Source organism: Cavia porcellus, unplaced genomic scaffold, assembly GCF_034190915.1.
Source record: "Cavia porcellus strain 051 isolate PalLab524CR breed Dunkin Hartley unplaced genomic scaffold, mCavPor4.1 scaffold_19, whole genome shotgun sequence".
Classification (NCBI taxonomy): domain Eukaryota; kingdom Metazoa; phylum Chordata; class Mammalia; order Rodentia; family Caviidae; genus Cavia; species Cavia porcellus.
In genome coordinates, this window is record NW_026947502.1 from 3012306 (window position 1) to 3032602 (window position 20297).

Here is a 20297-nt window from a genome sequence, read left to right on the forward strand (position 1 = left end):
TAGAAAAAAGGTGTTTCTGGGTGGAGAGACAGAGAAAAAAGCTGGAGATCATTGAATACATATTATTTTATCTTGTGAGCATGAAAATGTGTGTGTTGGCCTGGGGATTTAGCTCAGTGGTATAAGTATCTGCCCGGCAAGTACAAGGTCATGAATTCCATTCCCGTTACCAAAAAAAAAAAAAAAAACCGAAAGTGTGTGTGTGTGTGTGTGTGTGTGTGTGTGTGTGTTTATATATATAGCTACATAATAAAAATTTAAAACTGTATTTATAGAAATTCAAACCAAAATCAAACAAACTTAACTCAGTCTGTTGGATTAAAGAAAATTTGTTTTAAGCTTTTTAAACATATTATGATGACAGTAAACTTCTGGTGTCTACTGATAGAACAGAGACAAATGAAAGAAGTCCTACCCTCTGTTGATAGCTCTATGGACAGTAACAACGCTAGTTGTAAGGGCATTGTTTTCCTTGGACTGTGGCATGCTGTGACTTTATCACAAAGCAAAAGCAGTAACTATGACACCATTGGTAGCAAGACTTTCATCATAAACAACAAAGATGCAGACATAAAAAAGGAAAAGTAAGTAAGAAGTGGTTAAGGAGAAAACATGTACAAATACGTGACTTTTTTCTTTAAAAACCTGTTTTAATCTGTGCATTTAGAGAAGCCAGAGGAACAAACAACCCAGGAACAGGGAACACTCCAGCATCTACACAGGGCCTTAGAACAGCACGTGACATTGTTAGTCTGGACAGCGATTTAAACCTCAGTTCAGCCAGCACAGAGAAAGGGACATCTGAATCACAGGGTTATACAACAGCGGAAGTGTGCGAAACTGCTGTGGGTGTGTCCGAAGGGCTCAGAGACAACCTGGGAAGGGGACCAGGAGCAGAAGGTCAATCAGAGGACCCATGCCTGACACAGCTGCAGTTGAAACGTCCAAGCTGTCTGAGTCAGTTCTCGTAATCCACAAACAAGTCCCCAAACTCGAGTTCAAAAATGAGGCAAGCGCTGATTTATTTTACCCTGAGCCCAGCGACACAGCGCAGCTGGAGACTGCAAAAGCTGTGTGTGTTGCTCCTCTACACTAGCCACCTTTAAGTACATATCACAATTTATCAGGAAAACTGTTAATGAGGAAGACCTTTGCTTTCCTCAGGAGAGGACAGAGCAGTCTAGCAGTAATTAACAGCCCCTGCTAGCTTATTTTAGCACCACATCTGTTATTTGTAGAGGGCAACAATGGTTAACATATCAGTTAGAGGAGGTTTTACAATTCTTTTTTTTTTTTTTTGTCCTTTTCCTTTTTATCGGTACCAGGGATCCAACTCACGACTGCCTGCTTGCAAGGCAGGTGCTTATGCCGCTGAGCTAAATTCTCAGCCCGGTTTTACAATTCTTTACAGAGGACAGCATTTATTAACATGGCAATTAGGTGACCCAGAGGAAAAGAAACACGCATCTAGAACAGTAGGCCACATTACAGGTATTTTGGTATAATACAAATATAACGAACCTCTTCTTGCTAGAGTACAACTTCAATAAGGTCCCAGAGCAACCAAAGTACACTCACGGATGGACTGCAGTGTGCTAACGGGCCAGCCCTGCTTAAAAACTGGTCTGTGAAAGGCTCTTGCCCTAGAATAAATTCCTGCACCGTGATGGCGGTGGGCTGACGTGGAGGAGGCCAAAGCGGGCCGCCTGCTTCCTGCTGCTCCCTCGGCCCTAACTGCAACCCCCCTTCCTGTCTGCACACAGAATCCCAACCGGCTCCTCAGACAGCATGAATATCCACTGCAGTCCGAGGTCACATCACCCTCTGCCTCTCTGTCCAGGAGAAGGAGACAGCGCAGCGCCGTGGGCTGTGTGCTCCCGTCCACGTCCTCAACTCACGGAAGCTGTTCGTTTTGTACTTTGCTTCTCTCTTGCGCCAGGGGACTCTAAGAGTATCCAAGTGAATAAATAACATTGCTTTTTATAGGGGAGTATTAAAATTGCTTTTCCTATACAAATTGCATCGTAACCAAATGATTGATGAGAACTTGCTCTTCACATCAATTTCCACTGAAAAAGGCAGAAAGAATAATATATTTCAAATGTTCGCATTTTCCAAAGCTTACGTAACTAATGGGAATGTATCTCAGCGCTAGAGTACCTGCCTAGCATGTGTGAAGCCCTGAGTTTAAGCCCTAGGACTGCAAATCAAAACAAAAACAAAAAGTCAAAAAACAAAACTAAAGAAGTAATCAGTTCATACGCAGGCTCACCAAATTGTGTATTTTTTGGTTTTCTCTAAATGTTAAATATCATTGGCAGCAACTTGATTAAAAGCATCGTGTCCTACGGAGCCGCCCCACCTGGCCACCCAGGAATGGGTCTCGCCTTCCAGCTGTGCTGGCCCTGCACACCTCCCCGGGGACACCCACCGCAGTCATGGGGCCGCTTCTCTACCCCAGGCAGGTGCATTTGTAGGGGGGTAATTAGGTTTTTCTTTTTGTCAGTACAAGTTTGCAGAACATAATGATCGCTTCACCTTGGAGAGTCAGGACAGGTACATAAGATTCTAATTCTTTCTACTGCTTCTGTTGGGATGCAAGAGATCTGTTTCAAACAGGGCTCACCACAGTCACAAAGCTAAGAATGCTCTGCACGAGAAATCATTTTCAGGCTTCCACCCTGTTTCTTTTTTTTTTTAATTGTATTTAAATAAAGACAAAACAAAACAGAAAACGGGCAGAAATAGTACATACTTTCAAAGAAAAAAATAAACAGTAATAAATCACTAGTTCATGTTTACATATTATTCCCCACAAATAATTATTCAAGATACAAAAGTGGAACATACAAATGGGAATTCAACCAGGGAGACTGCAAACAGTTTTGTTCAACTATCCAACAAAACCTAAGTCATGTGGCTGTCAATCCTATACACTTAGACATGTACGCATTTTTCCATATCTTCATTTATGTTGAGACCAAACAAATCATAGAGATTAAAATCATTCTGAACAAAGATTCATAGTATTGCTGGATTTCACATGATGACACCCCGGAATCAGCGCTGGGTACTGCAGTGCCCCTTTTTTTCTTTCAAAGTATTTGTTCATTTTATCATGTGTCATAAGATCAGTTCTCATCAAATGTTTATAGATTGTACACATGCATGAGTCTTTACATGTATTTCTCTCCTTTCTATATTAGAGGGAGAAACAGAACAAAGCAGGACAGAACTAAACATAGTCCTATAGACACAGAAAACTATAAAGTCATGTAAAACTGCTGTACAAGGAGTGCTACCATCCACCCCGTTTCTTTAAGGGACCCCGATAACTGCCTGCTGTGCAGAGGTAAGGGCTTGGCCCTGGAGGCTGCCGCAGGGAGGGGTGGACGAGGGTTCCACTACCCAGCCTGAGCAGCACCCTGGGCGGTTCGTGTAACGGTCAGATGTCCATGAGTACTTTCCCTTTGAAAAAGATAGTAATAAAGAAAAGAAAAACATAAAAATCTCTTACCTTAACCTTAACCAAATGTCCCTTTTGGTTTCAGTGAAGCAGCACAGGGCAGAAAGCCAGCCTCCTGCCTGGCAGAAGAGGGGCAGGGCCCAAGGGACCAATACTCTCACACCCAAACAGGACTGAGCCATCAGGGGAGGCCTGTGCTTAGGGTGACTCCCTCCACACACAGAGTCAGCCACAGGCAGGGGACAGAAGTAGCTCCCGCCCACCACTGCTCACAGACAGAGAGGGACCTGGCACAGGGACCTGCTGGCAGGTGAGGCCAGGTGAGGCTCCGGGAGCTCTGTGCTCACACACTGCTCCTCAGCGCAGCATCTCTGCGGCACAGGTCCTGGGGATTTTGGTCTGGCTGGGGCAGGCATCCCTGGCCAAAGGACCTCAGCACCTCCATAGAGCAGCATGGGTGACAGAGGGGACAGTGAGCTCAGGGCCCAGGGCCTCCATCTCTTTCCCCCTCTCTCCTCTGCAGGACAGCAGGGCAGGTGACAGGCTGGACCACAGGGGCCCCTCCGTGCAGCTTGACCCACATCCGGCCTCTGGCTGCAGCAGGGTGACCTGGGCTCAGGGGGGGTGGACCTGCCAGCAGGCCTGTCTGTCCCACAGCAGGGCCAGGCGCCCAGGCTGCTCTGTGCTGCCACTTTTCGAGTCGCTCCAAGTCCCCTGGCACTCAGAGTCCTCCTGTGGTCTTCTTGGGATCACAGAGGGCTTCTTCTTTCCTTCCTTGGCCCCTCTGTTGCTAGCTGCCAGAATTCAGCCCCGTGGAGGCTGCGCTGTGCTGCTGGATTCCACCCCGCTGCCAGCCGCGGGAAGCACAGCGCTGGGCTCACCTGGCAGCACCGCTCCACAGCTCCTGATTTCTACCCTCTGTTACTTCTCTTTCCAACCCCTGCCTACTTTTTCATTCAGTCAGTACATGTTTTACTCCATGTTTTCAATTGTTGAGAGGCAGCTCCCTTTCAGGATGTTAATGCCTCTGGGGTTTACAGTGTGCTCATCTCAGGTAACCTGGCGCACTTGGCCTTCAAACAATACACAGAGCTGTGCTGTGGGATCCTGGGTACATGCAGCATGGGGAGCAACTCCGGGAAAAAACATCCACTGCATGCAGGGGCGGGGCTTGGGGGAGGCGGACTCCTGGAGAGGAAAAGGGACAGGAAACTGGTGTGGATCCTGCAGTTAGAGATCTACCGGACCTTCACAGAGTGAGAAGCCCCAGCAGCTGTCGGGCTGAGGAAGCCATCACAAGCTTGGGGACCTGGGGTGGGCACCCATGGGAGAGGCTGTGGAGCTCTGTGCCCCCAGACCCTGCCCCTGTGAGCCCTCTCTGGGCACACACAGCAGCCTCCTGCTTTCTGTGAGTTCTTCTAGTGCATGTTTGGATTTGAGCCCCTTGTTTATCTGTTCCTGCCTAGAGTCCCAAGTTCTGCTGGTAGTCCACAGTAGGTTAACAGAGACAGTCCTTGAACAGGAAACTCCAGTGCCAACTCTCTGCCAGGGACAGGGACACAGCACACACCTGCTGCTGCCTGGGCCTCGCTGCCATGGAGTCTGGTCTGTGGGAGCTCACAGGGAGCCCTGAGTGGTGTCAGCCCAGGGCTGAGCCCCCTTCTGTGAGTCTGGCTCAGCTCCTGCCTGGCCAAAGCTGGAGTCTGCTCATGGTGACCTGTGCCCAGGCCCTGGGACGCCCTGTTCTCTCCCCACACAGCAGTCCTCCCCAGTCCCCGAAAAACGATGAGAAAGAATAACCAGGGTGCCTCTCACTTCCCCTGCCTGGCAGTGGCCCTGCTTCCGGGAAGAGCACCTTCAGTTTCACTTTCCTGTCCCTGCAGGGTCAGGGCCCTGAGCTCTGGGCTCCTCCCTTCCCTGCTGCTGCTCAGATTCCTGCCTGAGGAGGGCAGAGCCTGGGGAGGTTTCAGTCCTCAGCTCCTCAGTCAAGGTGCAGTTTTCCTGTGTGCTGAGCCTGGCCCTGACCTGCACTGCCCAGGGAGGACAGGTGTGGACAGCAGGGCTTCACCACACCCCGCACATTCAGATCTTCTAGGGGACATACAGAAGAGCTCCACTCTGACACCACAAACCTGTTTTCTCCAAGGACCTGGTGAGTGAGAACATATTTGGAATGGGTGATTATAGAGTCAATAGAGAGTCAGTAGAGAATTAATAGAAATAATACTTTAGAATTAATGGATGGCTTGATCAGACGGTGGAAGTACCTAGATGCTATATTTGGACTAAGGGGGTGGGGTGTGCAGAGGTATAAACTGTGTGGACAGTGTAAGCGTCTAGGCGCTCTAAGACCTGAGTCACAGACAAGGTTTCCCCCATGCACTGCAGAAGGACCCCTGGAAGACACCAGGGCCATGGGCAGAGCCCTTCTGTGAGAGCCTCTGACATTACATATGCCCAACCTTGTATCTAAACCGCCAGAGCACACGGCTCTCATCAGACCAGAGGTGTGGGGGCCCCTTTGCTCTGCTCTGATCCCTGTGTGCACCTCTCCCCCTCAAATGCTGGCTTTGGCCTCTGGCTCTTGTGAAAGAGCTCTGCACTTGGAGGGGGATTCACCTTGGCTCCCAGCCCAGACGTTGGTTTGCTAAGATCACAGTTAGGGTGAACCCTAGGAACGGTCTTGCACAGTCACGAGATAAGGATCTATGTGTCCATTTCCACCTAAGGTCCTCCGTGGTTACCGTCACACTCCAGCCTCCCTCCCCCGAGTCTCTCCTACTCACACTCCGTGAGCGCAGTCTGAATGGCTCCAGGAGGAGGAGACAGGCGTCTTGCAGAGTGCTCTGCCCCAGCCACCACAAGTTGACTGTGGAAAAGGAAGTAATATTTAATAGAAATCCACTTAGATGATGTGTGACCCTTGAACCGTATGTAGGCGGGGCTCTGTGTGGCTGAAATTTGCTCAGGACCCAGAATTGAATGTCCTCAATCTGTTCTCTGTCACTTGGTTCCCACTCTGTTTATCTGCTCAGTTTATCAGCACCAGACTCAGCAGACACTTCCATGTCACTGACGGGGCCCCCCCCCCGCCCTCCCCCGGAAATGCACACAGTGACAGTGACGCCCCGGGCTGAGGTCTCACCAGCTGGGTCCTCGCTGCTCGTGTGTGTCTCTTGGAGAATGCCTGCCTCCTTGATCACACTCTCCAAACCAGATCCAACGGGCACTCAGAAAAAGTCTTTGTCACACTGTCCTTGCTGTCTTCTGTCCTCCTGGGCCGCAAAAGGTGATGTCCAGAAAGCTCTGCACCATGTAGCTGGTCCCACCCTGTTGCCAAGGGCATCTCTCTTCAGCCTGCCCTCTGCCCTGACATCATCCTACTGGAGGTTTCTTGCTTCTAATTGTCAAACGTCTAAACTCATCTCTTTGGGGTTCTGGGTGGCGGTCCTCACGGCACTCATCAGGTTTACTCCCTGGCCTTCGGTTCTGGTTCCTTCTGCTGCCCTGCTGTAAGGGTTAAGGCTTCTGTTGTGAAGGAGGAGCAGGTGTCAAGGAGCCTAGAGCCAGGAGAATTCCGTGACCCCAGAGAAGGTGCAGAGGGGACTCCCTGCCCTGCCTGCCTTCATCAACTCTGTCGCCACACCCGTTCCTCTGCCAGTGATGCTCGCTGCACTACCCAGCCTCTCCGCACCCTGCCCCTTTTAGTACAAAAGCTGCGGTGTGGTGGGGACAGGGCTACCGCTCTGCTGCCCTGGCCCTGACAGAGCCCGAGGTGATAATCCAGCATGTTCTTTCTCTTTTTCTACTACTCTAAGTTTTAGAACAGTTTTAGTGGCAGAGAAAAATTTAAAGGAAACGACAGGGCTTTTCCATGTACTCACTGTCCCTTCGCATGCATGGTCTCACCCATCCTTGGCATCCTCCTCCAGAGTGGCACCCAATACGATCAGCTAATTTAGGGCTGGCTCTTGATGCTGTGCATTCCAGGCTTCAGACAAATGTATGGTGGCGTGTGTCCACTCTTATACTGTGGCAAAAATGTCTTAGTTGCTTTGTCTAAGGTGAGACAAAATATCCAACTCCTGAACTTTATTTGTTTGATTTCAAGAGAAAAAAACAAAACAGAAAAAAAGGGTAGAAATAATACAGAATTTCAAAAATAAACAGTAAAAAAATCACTAGTTGATAAGTTACATATTGTCATCTTAGAAATAGTTGTTCAAATTATAAGATTAAAGCATACAAAGTGACACTCAAATAATGACACTGCAAACAGTTCTGCTCAATGATCCAACAAAAATTTAGTAATATAGTTATCAGTCCTACACACTTGTTTTGTATCTTAGAGAGGGTAATATTAAACATAACAAAACAGATCAAAACAGTTCGTAAGGAAAAAAGTTAAAGAAACACAGATTTCAAAGCAAGTCCACTGAGATCTTCACTGTCTATCTTATTGTCTCTAGTTTTCTTCCAAATAGTTGTCCCCATCTTCACACACATTGAATATATACTGAACATTATAGAGCTAATCAAATCATTACAGGATGACGAAGGCTTTTTAGGTCTTCAAGACCTGACATTGGCGCAGTCAATAATGACTACCATAATGTCTCTCATTCTCTTCGTAGTAGCTGTCCTTATCTTACTTATGCTGAAACTGAACTTAAGAGACTAGACTAATATCACTATGATTAGTGAATGATAGTATTGCTAGATTTTATATCATAATGTTACAGAATTAGCACTGGGTTTCTTAGTGTCTCTTCTTCAGAGTATCTGTTCATTACATCGTATATTATATAATCTGTTCCCGTAAATAGTTTAGAAGTTCTTCCCATGTATGAATCTCTACATGTATATCTATGCTTGCTGTATTATAGGGAAAAACAGATCAAAACAAGACAACAAAACAAATTGCTATGAAATGCCAAAGACATATAAGACCACAATATTTGATGATCTACAGTAGTTACTATGTTATGCCTTGTTATTTTCAATAGAATTGTCCACATCATCAGGCATTATATAGGTAAGCATAGCATTACATAGCTATTTTTATAAAAACACAATTTTGAAGACATTGTAGGACTTGAAAGCAGTTAATAATCAAAACCGGTATCGATATCTTTTATATCTTGTCATCTTCAGAGTAGTTGCTTCTACTCGTAGACATGATACTATCAAGCATACCAAATTCGAATAAAATCAGTCAGGGCAAAACAGCAATCTAACAAACCAGCTTCAAATAAGATCAATAGTATTACAATGTAAGTAATACAGCGTTTAAGTTAATAGGAAATTAAGGATAGTTACCGTGGTATAACCTGCTATTTTGGGTTAGCTGTCTGTGCCCTGAAATCTAATATGAGTAGACAGACTAGAACAAAATATAATCAAACTAAACAGAGCAATAAGACTTCTGTGACGTTTAAATCTTGATACACTATTAACAATGTCCTCTGCCTTCCTTTTTTAGACAATTCCTCCCCTTTCCCTTTCTCAGGGTGCTTTGTATATTTTGGATCCCACTACCTCCTTTATTTTTACATTAGGAGGCCAACCTGTTACCTATCTGAGTGCTGCTAACCTTTTTACCCCTGAGCTTGATCTTGAGCTGTGCTCCTTTACTCACTAAAGTCACAAGGTTTTCCTTCCTTCCAGCAGTGTAGTTCTACGCTGCCCAAAAGTGTTATAGCTTTCCAGTCTATCTGCGGCTGCTGGATGAGTTGTCCCTATTTCTCTCTGGTTTCCTGTCACATATAGCATTGTTTTCTAAACTTTGACTCTCAGTTTATTAACCCTCTTTCAGGTTGAGTATATTTCCTATTCAGAGCATTTCGATGGAGCCTGCCTTCTAATCTACTCTGCCTGTGTTTCTTTTTTGTTAGTGTATCAAGGCTATCTATATTAAAGATTATAGCTTTCCGTCTCTGCCTCATCTCTGCTATTCTATTCTTCTGCTATTATTTGTCCACTTTACTCCTTCATTCCACTGTCTGCCCCATTCACTGAGGCCTCTCTGCCACTGTTGCTGGAATCCTGGTTTTTTTTCCTCTCTCTCTCTGGAATGTCCTTCAGGATTTTTTGTAGGGTTGGGGTGGTGGCCATGAATGCCCACAGTTCTTCCTTACCTTGGAAATGACTTGTTTCTGCATTAATTTTGAGAGAGAGTTTTTCCGAGTACATCAATCTTGGTTGGAGGTTATTTTCTTTCAGGGCTTGGACTATTTCCCCCAGGCTCTTCTTGATTTGAGAGTTTGTGTTAAAAAGTCTGTTATTATTTTGATAATTTTTCCTTTGTAGGTGATCTGCTTCTTTTCTCTGGTTGCTTTTAATATTCTGTTCTTATGGCAGATTTCTGGAATCTTGATTATTCTATGTCTGGGTGTAGATCTGTTTGGGTTGTAGGTGGCTGGAGTACTGTATGCCTCAATTACCTAGATATCATTTCTTTTTCCTATGCTTGGGAAATTTTCCTTAATTATAATCTGTGAATAGTGTTTGTAGTTCATTTGTGGTTACTCCTGCTTCTTCACTCATGTTTTTTATTCTTAAGTTATAAATCCTCTTGTCGTCTTCTAGCCTTTGAATTATTTCTTCCTGGTTCCTTGTTATTTTTAAGAGATCTTTTCTTTCATGATCACACATCATAAATCTCTCTTCAAATTTCAGAAGGCTAACTTCAGTTTCTGTCAAGGCATTTTTCCAGCATTCAATAGAGTTTTTAGTTACCTAGTAATCTCTTTGGATCTGCTTCATGTATTCTAGATTTTGTTTATATTCTTTACAAAGGTTTCTGTTCCTTTTCACAGTTCTTCTGGTCTTCCATCTGTGTTCACATGGGAAGAGCTTATCATTTCTTTAATTAATGTTTTTATATCTTGCCTCACTTGGATCAGAAGTACAGATTTAAATTCATCTATGAGGTCACAAAGGTATTTCTTTATGTCCGCTGATGCCATGTCTAATATTGCATGATTACTGCACTTGTTCTCTTCTGTATTTATCTTGCCCGGGCTTATTTTCCCAGGGTCAGTAGTTGGAGGTTGTTTTTTTTTTTTTTTTCCTATCTCTTGTCATGTTTCTGGTTTCTTTCAGCCAGGTGTCCTGGGCATCTCTGGCCCTCTCTGTATTACTTAGTGTCTTTCTGGGGCATGCTGTCAGTAGTTTTGCAGTTCTCCCCAATTTACTGTAATGTGAGGTACATGCAGGGATGCAGGGACGGTGCAAGGTAGCTTGGTGCCTCTGAGCCAGTCGACTCCCAAGTTCCATCAGAAACTTAGGCTATATCTTGTGGACATCACAGAGTTGTGACATTCTTGTTCCTGGCTGCTGGTTCCCAACCAGAGGCGAAGCTCAGGCGCAGCATATCCCATCAGTCCTCTCTGTGCCAGGGGCAGCCGACTGACACCACTGTTGCACCAGGCTCTGCACAACTCCAAGATGTCCTCCAGCCAGTGATAGCAGCTGTGGGACCCAATTCCCAGCAGTCACCAGGAATCAATGCAGTTCTCCATCTTAGCTCCACTCCATGCTGTGCCATGTGCCAAGGGCTTGGGACTCAGTAATTCCCACTATCAGCAGCCATGGCTTCAGCTTGACCTTAAATTGCCTGACTCCACAGTGCTCCCAGTACAATGTGGACTGGTCTCAGTGAGCATGTATGGCTCCAGCCTTCCACTGGCATTTTTCCTTCCTCCACAGAGGTAGATTCTAGCTTGATGTGGTTTTTCCATGTATAGATCAGCATCCTGCCTCTTCAGATAACTGAGCGGTGCCTGGCTTCAGCACCCAGGTGCATGGTCCTGTCTGCGGCCTTCTAATGTGCCACCAGGCAGCTCTGGCTGCTGCACATGGCCCAGGGACCCCCAACCCGTGAACTTTAAAGGATAAAATGTTGGATTTGGCTTACAGTTTGTAGAGGTTTGACTTGACTTGATGGGCCTGTTGCCTCCATGGTACGGTGGCATTGCAGAGGGCAATTACTCATGGTATAGCAATCACAGAGCAGTGGTTGATGAGGGATGAGGGATACAGAGTGACCCTTTCAGGCCAAATCCCCACATTCACCTGCTCTAAACTAAGGCTGAGGCTTTACCTCGCAATCTCACACTCAGGAATAAACTCATCAGCAGACTAATGCCCTGGTATCACATTCCCATGATCCACTTACATTCCCAAACCCCCACATATGAAAGCTTGAGGTCTTGCAGGGACATTAAGATGTAAGCTGTAATATCATGCCCTGAGCACAAAAACACTGATGCACATCCCTTTTTTCCAAAATTCCAGTGGCTTCAGGATTGTTGAAAAGTCTTAAGCCCAGAGTCTCCTCTGAGATTTAAGGGAAACTTCACTATAAGCCCATATATATATCAAACAGAAAGTTAAACATGGCCCAAATGCATGGGTATGAAGTAAACATTCACAGTCCGAAAAGGAGGGATAGGGAAACAGAAGCATATGGAAGAAAAGCAAGACTGAAGCCCAGCAGAGCAAACATTAAATCCTGTAGCTCCGTGTCCAGCACCCAGGACCAGCTGTGGTGCGTTGTGAGTTCCAAAGACCTTTGGTGGCCCTGAACCTGTGGCACTGCCTGTGTGAAGCCTTCATGGCTTTTCTCTTGCTCCAGCTTTGCTCCCTCCAGCTTCCCTCAGACACTGCATGTTCCTGGCTTCTCCAAAAGCTTAAGTTCTCTGCTGCTCTTTAACCTTATGCTCTGACAGCGTCCTGCATTGCCTTCTGTCTGGGGAGGAACTGCAAGAGCTCACAGCCCATTTCCCCAAATCTGAGTGGAAGGCATCCTGACCCCATAACTGTCACATTCTTTGTGCACCTAAAACCACAACCATTTCAATGTTTCTGAAGTCTGCCCCCAGCTGGAGCAGAGCTAACCCCTTTTGTATCATGCTGGTGGCTGCACAGCCTCTGAGAGCCTGGATGGCTGATGGTGGTCAGCTGACAACTGGGAACCCATGCATTCCATAGGCTGCCAACGCTGCACCCTCAGATGATTTTCAAAGCAAAGTCCTTCACTTACCCACCCTTAAGTTTGTGAAAGGTGGAATCTTTCAGATTCCTCCCAAGGCCTTTCCTCAAGGCAATCATTGTTTTGTCCAGATCCAAAATACAGGCAAACAGCAGTTGTGACAAATTGCAAAAACTTTGTTTTCCAAACAAAAGTGTTTGGCAAAATTTTGCTTTTGCTTGTGAACTCTCCATCAGGTGACAAACACCACTGAGGCTATCTTTCCTGCATGAATAGGAACGTGGCTGTCTTCACTGAACTTCACTGAGTCATGAATGAATTTAGTTGCCTAACTGAGCTATCACTGTACTTGGATTCTTTTGCATGGGTATCAAGTTTGGTTTTGTAGCAACCAAACTCTCCTACATTTCATTTTGCAGCCTCCTGCTTTACTGGAGCTTGTTTTCTGGCCAAACTCTTAACATTTAAAATCATTATGCTGGGCCTTTTACACTTGATTCTCAGATCTGCCTAAAACCACCAACACCACCCATGCCACCACCTCAACCTTGGTCAGCCTTGAAATTTCTTTTTCCAGTGAATTGGTCTTCCATCTCCCACTCCTGCAAAGTCTCAGGAAAGGAGCAAAATGCAGACAAATGTTTCGCTCCAGCATAACACACATGGCTTAGACTACAGATGCCAATGCAGTCTTTGTTCTCCAATGAAACCTCCCAGCACGGTCCTTTCCATTGGCTTCTTTATCAGTCTTCTGGCCTTGTGGACTATAACCAGAATCACTCAAGCTTGGTTTACACCATTCTGGGGCTGTTTTCCATCCTCCACCTCCAAATCCCTCTCACAGGCCAATTCCAAAGGCTTCTACATCACGTGATCAGGTAATGCCACAGCGACCACTGCACTTTCCTGCCACCAAGATGTGTTAGTCACTTCTTCACCACTGAGACACACACAGCTCAGAGGAGGAAAGGTTTACTGACCCTCAGTTTGTAGAGGTTTTAGTCATAGCTCACAGGCTCCAGAGCCAGATGGCAGGGGAGAGGGGAATGGCAGAGGACAAAGAGCTCATGACATGGCCATCCATGACCCCAGTAACACACTCCTCTGACCAGCCTTTAAACCCCAAAATCACATTTAGCTCTAAATTCATCTGCGGGACTAACCCCCTGGTGAGTATCAGGCCCTCACAATCCAGTCGCCTCCCAAAGCATCACCATGACCACATGACGCTTTGAGGGCACATGCAGACAGAAGCCGTAGCGAGGAGCATCTTCACTACACTGGAAATGTGCTGTGCTGCGCATTTTCACTGACAGCAAACCCAGGTGACCACTGGAGTTTCAGTTTTTTCTATTATTTTGTCTTTTCCACAGTCTCATATAACTGGAATCACTCAACATAGTCTTTTGACTTCTTTCATATACAAACATGCATTTAAGGCTTAGCCTCTTTCCAATCTCTTCATGCTTCTGTGTCTCATTTCTTTGGGCTGCTAAACAGTATCTCCCTAGAGCAATGAGAGCTTAACAAACAGGTCACACTGAGGAACTTCCTGCGACTGAACCTTTTAGAAACGTGGACCTGCAAGTTTTTGGACAAACCTGACTTTTCAAGTATTTTGGGTAACTGTCACGAGACCTCAGTGCTCAGTATGTTTCTTTGTGTAGCAACGCTGCCGAGCTGTCTTCCAAACAGGGCCACCATTTTGAATTTCCGCCTGCAGTGCAGTGTGTCTGTCTGTCCCTCATCCTCGCCAGCATTTGCTGGTGTCAGTGTTCAGACTGCGACCAGCCCCGCTGGCCTGTGGTGGTTTCTCCTTACTGTTTCCCTTTGGATGGCCTCGCAGCATATAGCAGCGAGTGCGTTTCCCCCCCGCACATCTTCTCCAGGGAGGTGCGTACTGAGGTCCCTGTCCGAATTTGTAATGCTGTCGCCTGTTTTCTCATCGTTCAGTTTTAGAGTCCTTCATGCTTGTGGTTCTATAGTCACTCAGGTGAGTGCTTGCTTTGTTTTATTTTTTATTGTTTGATTTGCATCACAGGAGAGTGCATCCAGGGCATCACCACTGAGGCACATCCTTGACCGTTTTTCCTTTTCTTTTTTTACTCTGAGCCAGGGTCTCATGTTGGACTTAAACTTTTGAACTTTGCTTCCCTTACCTGCGTGCTGGAGTCACTGCTGTGCACCCAGAGGCAGCTCTTCAGCCAACAGGCTTTGCAGGCACTGACCCACCTTTAACTCTCGTGATGATGTCTTCTATATACAATACTTTTAAAATTTTAAGAAAGTCCACCTTATCAGATGTATGTCTCATAGATTGTTCAATATTGTATCCAAAATCAACACCATACTCTGGGTCATACAGGATTTCTTTTTCTTCTTGGACTTTCATGATTTTAAAGGTAATGCATAAGCCTTATGTTAATTAATTTTTGTGAGGGGTATAAGGTCTGTATCCACACGTACTTTCTTGCGTGTGGATAATCATTACAGCGCTTCTTCTATCCAGGGTACCTTTGACTTATTGTATGTGCTTGCTTGCCTTCAAGTGGTTCTGCTTCTGGACTGCTCTGTCCCATTTGTCCCTCCATCATTTCTTTCACACTGTCCATCAGACTGTTTGATGAGTGCAGCTTTAGAGTGACCCCAAGGCCAGGTGCTGCTGTCACGCTGTGGGTGGGTAGCAATCTGGTGATGGTCTGCTGCTGCCTTTTCGGATAGTCCCAAAGAAAACATCATTTTCCCAACAAAAATAACTAAGACATTATGAACAAAGTGGAAGGGGCAGGACCGTGGGAATGGAAAGCCAGAACTTGAAGTCCACGAAGGATTGTTCAGGCAGAGGGCAGCCCAGCCTGGGTAGGCCCAAGTCTGCACTCACACCAGGAGTCCCGGGAACACCTGGGAAGAGGAAGGGGAGGGTTCTGCAGTTACAGTGTGAGGGTGGGGATGAGGATCTGCTTTGTCTTAACAGAAAATCCAAGGTCTTCCCTGAAGAGTTGACTTCTGACCTCCCCGTGTCCTTCCTCCAGTACCTGGACTGCTCACAGCCATGGGTCAGGCCTCCTCCTCCTCCACAAACCCCGATACAGGCGAGAATGGTGACTTAGCCTCCAGCTTTGAGGAGTATTTCAAAAATATCACAATGGAAACTAAAATCCTGACCAACAAAGATCAGGATATGATTAAGTTGTATCTGCAGCAGGGAGACGTCCAGAAGGCAGCTTCTGTAATCAACGCTGTCCTGAAAGACATCGAGAATGCTCCACTGAGCATCGCAGTGACCGGGGAGGGCGGGTCAGGAAAATCCACTCTGATCAATGCCCTGCGTGGGGTGGCCCACGAGGATGAAGGAGCAGCTGCCACTGGGCTAACCGAGACCACCACGGAAGGGACTGAGTACAGACACCCCAAGTTTCCCAATGTCTCAATATGGGACCTGCCTGGTGTTGGGACCACGAAATTCTCTCCTGAAAAATATCTAAAGAAAGTAAATTTTGCTGACTATGACCTTTTCCTGATCGTCTCTTGCACCCGCTTCAAAAACAATGATGCACACTTGGCCAAAGCCATTGCAAAAATGAAGAAGAAATTCTATTTTGTTCGAACAAAAATTGATATTGATTTAAGCAATGAGGAAAGAGCAAAACCACGAAACTTCAATAAGGAGAAACTCCTGGAAAAGATGCGAAATGATATTGTGACCCAATTGAAGGCTGCTGGAGTGTCTGCGGCTCAGATCTTCTTAATTTCCAGCCTTGATGTGGGTGACTATGACTTTCCTGAGATGGAGAGGACCCTTCTGAGGGACCTGCCAGCTCACAAGCGTCATGTCTTCAGGATGAGCCTGCCCAGCCTTACGGAACCTGCCATTAATCAGAAGACAGATTCCCTGAAGCAGAAGATCTGGCTGGAGGCCCTGAAGGTCGGAGCAACAGCCACTGTCCCTCTCGTGGGCCTCTTCAGTGACAGTGAAAGAAAGAAGCTGGAGGACACCCTGGGCCTGTACAGGTCCCACTTTGGGCTGGATGACGAATCCCTAGAAAAGATGCCCCAGGATTTGCACGTGTCCGCGGAGGACCTCAAGGCAAACCTTCAGTATCCCAGCTTGGTGTCAGCCGAGAGCAATGAGTCCTTCTCAGAGAAGATGATGCAGATTGTTCAGACGGTTCTTTCAGTCACCGGAGGACCCATCGCCACCGGCCTGTACTTCACAAAGACCTTTTATATACATAATTATTTCCTTGACACTGTGGCAAATCATGCGAAAGTTCTCCTTGATAAAGAAGATCTTTTTGGTGCCTCTGCTGACTCTGTGGAAGGCTACCAAGAATAAGGAAACTGAGGCAGCCAGCGGCCTCCTCCGCCTTGCTGCTCAAGTGGGCCTGAGCCCTGGGAAGCCGGCTTAGGGCTCTCGGAAGCAGCCAGGCCGGCCTGCAATACACACACATGCGATCTTTCTTTAGAAAATTAAGTCTAGCAAACTGGCATTTTATGCTAAAAGAGCCAGACATTCGCTGGGTTCTGGTTCCTTCACACTCAGGGCTCTTCTCTACGATGATTTAACTGTTAACACTTGCTGACACACAATAAGACAAAAACAGGGCTTTGAATAAATGTGTACACAGCATGTCTTTATTATTCCTGATATTCTGCTCCAAATCTATACATTGAGATCATTAACAGGACAATGGATGCTGACTGCATCTCCTTGCAAGTAAAGGATGAAAACAACTTAGAAGTGCCAAGCAGCTGTCCTGAGGAAAGAGAGGTCCCGGATAGAGATGGGGACAAAGACGGCCTCGGCGCGATGAAAACAAATGCTTGGTCAACTCTGACGCTTGCTAAGGAACACACTCGGTATTTTGAAGACTGGTATGCCAGGGAGAGACGCAGCAGCCTACGTGTATATATATATATAATATATATATATATATTATATATATATATATAATGCCAGGGAAGATGTGGTACAGTACAAAGACCTTGTATCTAATACTCTCTGCAGGAAAAACAAGAAAGAAAGAAAAATAATGAAGCTAGGCAATGAACCTCTGACTGCTAAGCCACGTGCAGGTACTGTGTACTTCGCAGTGGCGATCCAAACACAGCAGTAAGAAACTTTCTTGCTTAAACCCCAGAAATCTACCAAAAAGGGCTCAGGAAGTACTGAGAGCACCAGCCCACGTTAAATGATACTTTGAGGACCGAATAACCAAAATCAGCACAGAACAGGAAACTGCAAAGCAGGTTTTCTTTAGTGATTGTGAAGCGAACAAAAACACAGCAGGGGCAGCAGCAGACTCAAGGACAGAAGCGAGACGAGACAGAAGTGGACATTGTGTGGCACCTGGCTCGCGGATTAACCCTGATGAGAACTGTGCAGGGCAAAACCGGGTGCTTTCCCATGCTGAGGAATAACTATCAATTTTTATGATGATAATTGCTTTGTTCTTAGACTTATAATAATATCCTTATTTTCTGTCAATATATTTAAGGTGCGCAGAAATAGAAATTCCATTAAAAATCATGGTGGGAAATTGCCACAGGTGAAAGGAATCTGCAGGTGTTGATAATTACTAAGCTGTGGGATACAGCTGTGATTATGCTCTCTGCCTGGCTTCATGTGGCCTTTCCACTAAAGGCTACATGTAAGACTTCCAACAACCCAGAGAGCAGAATTTTGAACCCCCAAAATAACACTCTTTAGAAAGCCAGTTTAGTGCGCCTCGTTGACAAGGCAGTGGGATCTCCCTGTTGGAAGCTTTAGCCAAACCTGTCTTGGGGATCCAGGAAAAGAGCCAGCAGAATGATTTAAAAAGTTCTAAGTTTGTTCACAATAAAGCACCAGTAAACCTAGCTAGAGCAGAGGAGAAGGTTGCTGAGGTTGAATAGGAAACCATAAAAGATGGTCTGAGGCCAGCACAGGAGAGAGCAGGATTCCAGCCTTGACAGCCTTGAGGTTATCAAGGTGGAAGCAGGTGCTCGGAGAGGAGCACCCCCGAGAACCATGCCCAGAATGCTGGCACCTGGACAGTTTTATCCTAGAGACTGGGTGCCGAGCGCTCAGCAATCCAAGCATTCGACCCTGACACCCCAGAGAGAAAGAAGCCTGGCTGCTGCTCTAGCTGGGGACAGACATTGGATGACCCCATAGTGGTGGTTTTATGAAGAGGACCACCTGGAGGGCTCTCCTTGAATAAAGATTGATTCCCTCCACCCTCGTGAACCTGCTCTCTCTCCATGTACTGATAGGTACAGAGCTGGCTAGGCCATTTCCTTTCCCTTAGTTGGCTCTAAGCAATGTAGACATGGCTGGCTGAAGGACTGATGTGGAATCTTTGAAGCCAACCCAGTGTTTATCTAAATGGTTGAGCCCAGTGGGATGCAGAGCCACTATTCTAGGGCTGTTGGCTGGGTTCAAGCCTCTAGATAAGAGGCTATGTCTTCCCAGGGCACAACATTTTACACATCAGAACTGAGGTACTGCCCCCTGAACATTAACTGCTACCCCAACTGTGTTATGCAGACTGGTCTTTCTGTATACCCTTCTCTCTGCCTACTGCAGAGGTACGTTCTGGCGTCCTGCCCAGCCCAGCTCACAAACTCATTCAATTCCCACCATTCTCGGTCACTCATCCTCGAGCCACTCCCTTCTTCACCAGTTAACAACATCTAGGTCGGTCCCTGGGTCAAGGCCTTTGTTCCGTGAACCTCGATCCGGACCAGACTCTGGACCCCTTGTCTGCCCGTATGTGTAAATATGTCTGAGTGTGTTTATTCTCGCCCTGGGTTGCACTGGAGGCAGTAGATTGGAATCAACTTAGCAGAATTCCAATACTGTTCCCATGTCAGGCCGTGATGAGGGTGAGAAAAGGGGCCTCCAGTTTTAGGTGCATGTAGGATGTAAGAATTGTGGGATCAGGAAGGCTTCCATGCAGATGTCTGAAGAGGGGCTGGGCGAGCAGGCACTGTGCCCCTGAGTGTGAGTGTGAGGACGAAAGTGCAGTGGAGACTCCAGAAGTCTGGGGAAGCCAGGAACACTGATCATCTGAGGAACACTGCAGCAGGGAACAGAGCCAAGCCCAGAGGAAAGCCCTGGAGGTGCATCCACAGCAGTGCTGTTGGGGCCGCATCACCCAACCCTTCACGTCTACATCTTGCCAAAGGTTGCCTCTGATACTGCACGTGGAAAAACAGGACTTACTATTTTTCTGCTGGGTTTTGGCCTTGCTTTGTTCCCATTCCTAGCTATTGCACTGTTTGTAACTTTTGGAATGAAAATGTCTATCTTGTGCCATTAAAGTTAGACACGTTTAACCTTCTTTTCATTTGTAAGGGGCTCAGAGCTAAGAGTTCACCTTAAACCTCAGGAGACTTGTGACTGGTTCTTTTCAGCAACTGTTAGGATTTTTGGCAGCTCTTGGATACGAAATAAATGCCTTTTGCATGAAGGGATGTACATGAATCTTTGGGGGCCCAAGGGCAGAATGGTAAGGCTTGTATGCAGGAGTTCCCCGAAAGCCTCGTGCGGTCATAGGTGGGCCTTTGCGGATGGCTGGATCTCCAGAGTGTGATGCTGGGACTGGGGCACGTGACTCCTAAACCACTGCTGGGTTAGCATAGCTCTGGGTGGGACTAGAGGCACACGGGAGGGGAAGAGGGCTGTCTCTTCGTGTTGCCACTTGCTTGATTTGCTACTTTCACCCCCAAAGGAACTGCTTGTCCTCCGCCTGCCCCTCTGCCAGGCCACAGCCCACCTTGGAGCCTTCCAATTACGGACTTTACAGATGGTGGCCTAAGTAACCCTTTCCTGCCATAGATTTTGGTGTCAAG

The 20297-nt window shown here is 46.6% G+C and overlaps 2 protein-coding genes and 1 long non-coding RNA gene across 4 annotated transcripts in view; 2 read left to right on the forward strand and 1 right to left on the reverse strand.

Moving 5' to 3' along the window:
- The window catches only part of LOC100730323 (interferon-gamma-inducible GTPase 10-like), a 30073-nt gene extending 28056 nt beyond the window's left edge, over positions 1–2017 (forward strand). Inside the window, exon 2 of the transcript XR_010041018.1 lies at positions 1764–2017. The gene's annotated coding sequence lies outside the window, so the exon portion shown is untranslated. The remainder of the gene's footprint in view (positions 1–1763) is intronic.
- A 662-nt stretch (positions 2018–2679) lies between these two features.
- On the reverse strand, positions 2680–6367 carry LOC134471570 (uncharacterized). Its single transcript, XR_010041024.1, has 2 exons — positions 6253–6367; positions 2680–4654 (listed from the first exon to the last, which is right to left on the reverse strand). It is a non-coding gene; the product is annotated as an uncharacterized LOC134471570 (long non-coding RNA).
- LOC100728946 (interferon-gamma-inducible GTPase 10) lies at positions 4713–19915 on the forward strand. 2 transcript variants are annotated; one of them, XM_063230541.1, is made up of 2 exons: positions 4713–5618; positions 15494–19915. In XM_063230541.1, exons 1-2 carry the CDS (start codon positions 5252–5254, stop codon positions 16795–16797), a joined length of 1671 nt encoding a protein of 556 aa, XP_063086611.1. In that variant the 5' UTR covers positions 4713–5251; the 3' UTR covers positions 16798–19915. The 2 variants fall into 2 exon arrangements, with proteins under 2 accessions (XP_063086611.1, XP_063086612.1); XM_063230542.1 differs by having other exon boundaries at positions 4714–5618; positions 15436–19915.
- The last annotated feature ends 382 nt before the right edge of the window (positions 19916–20297 follow it).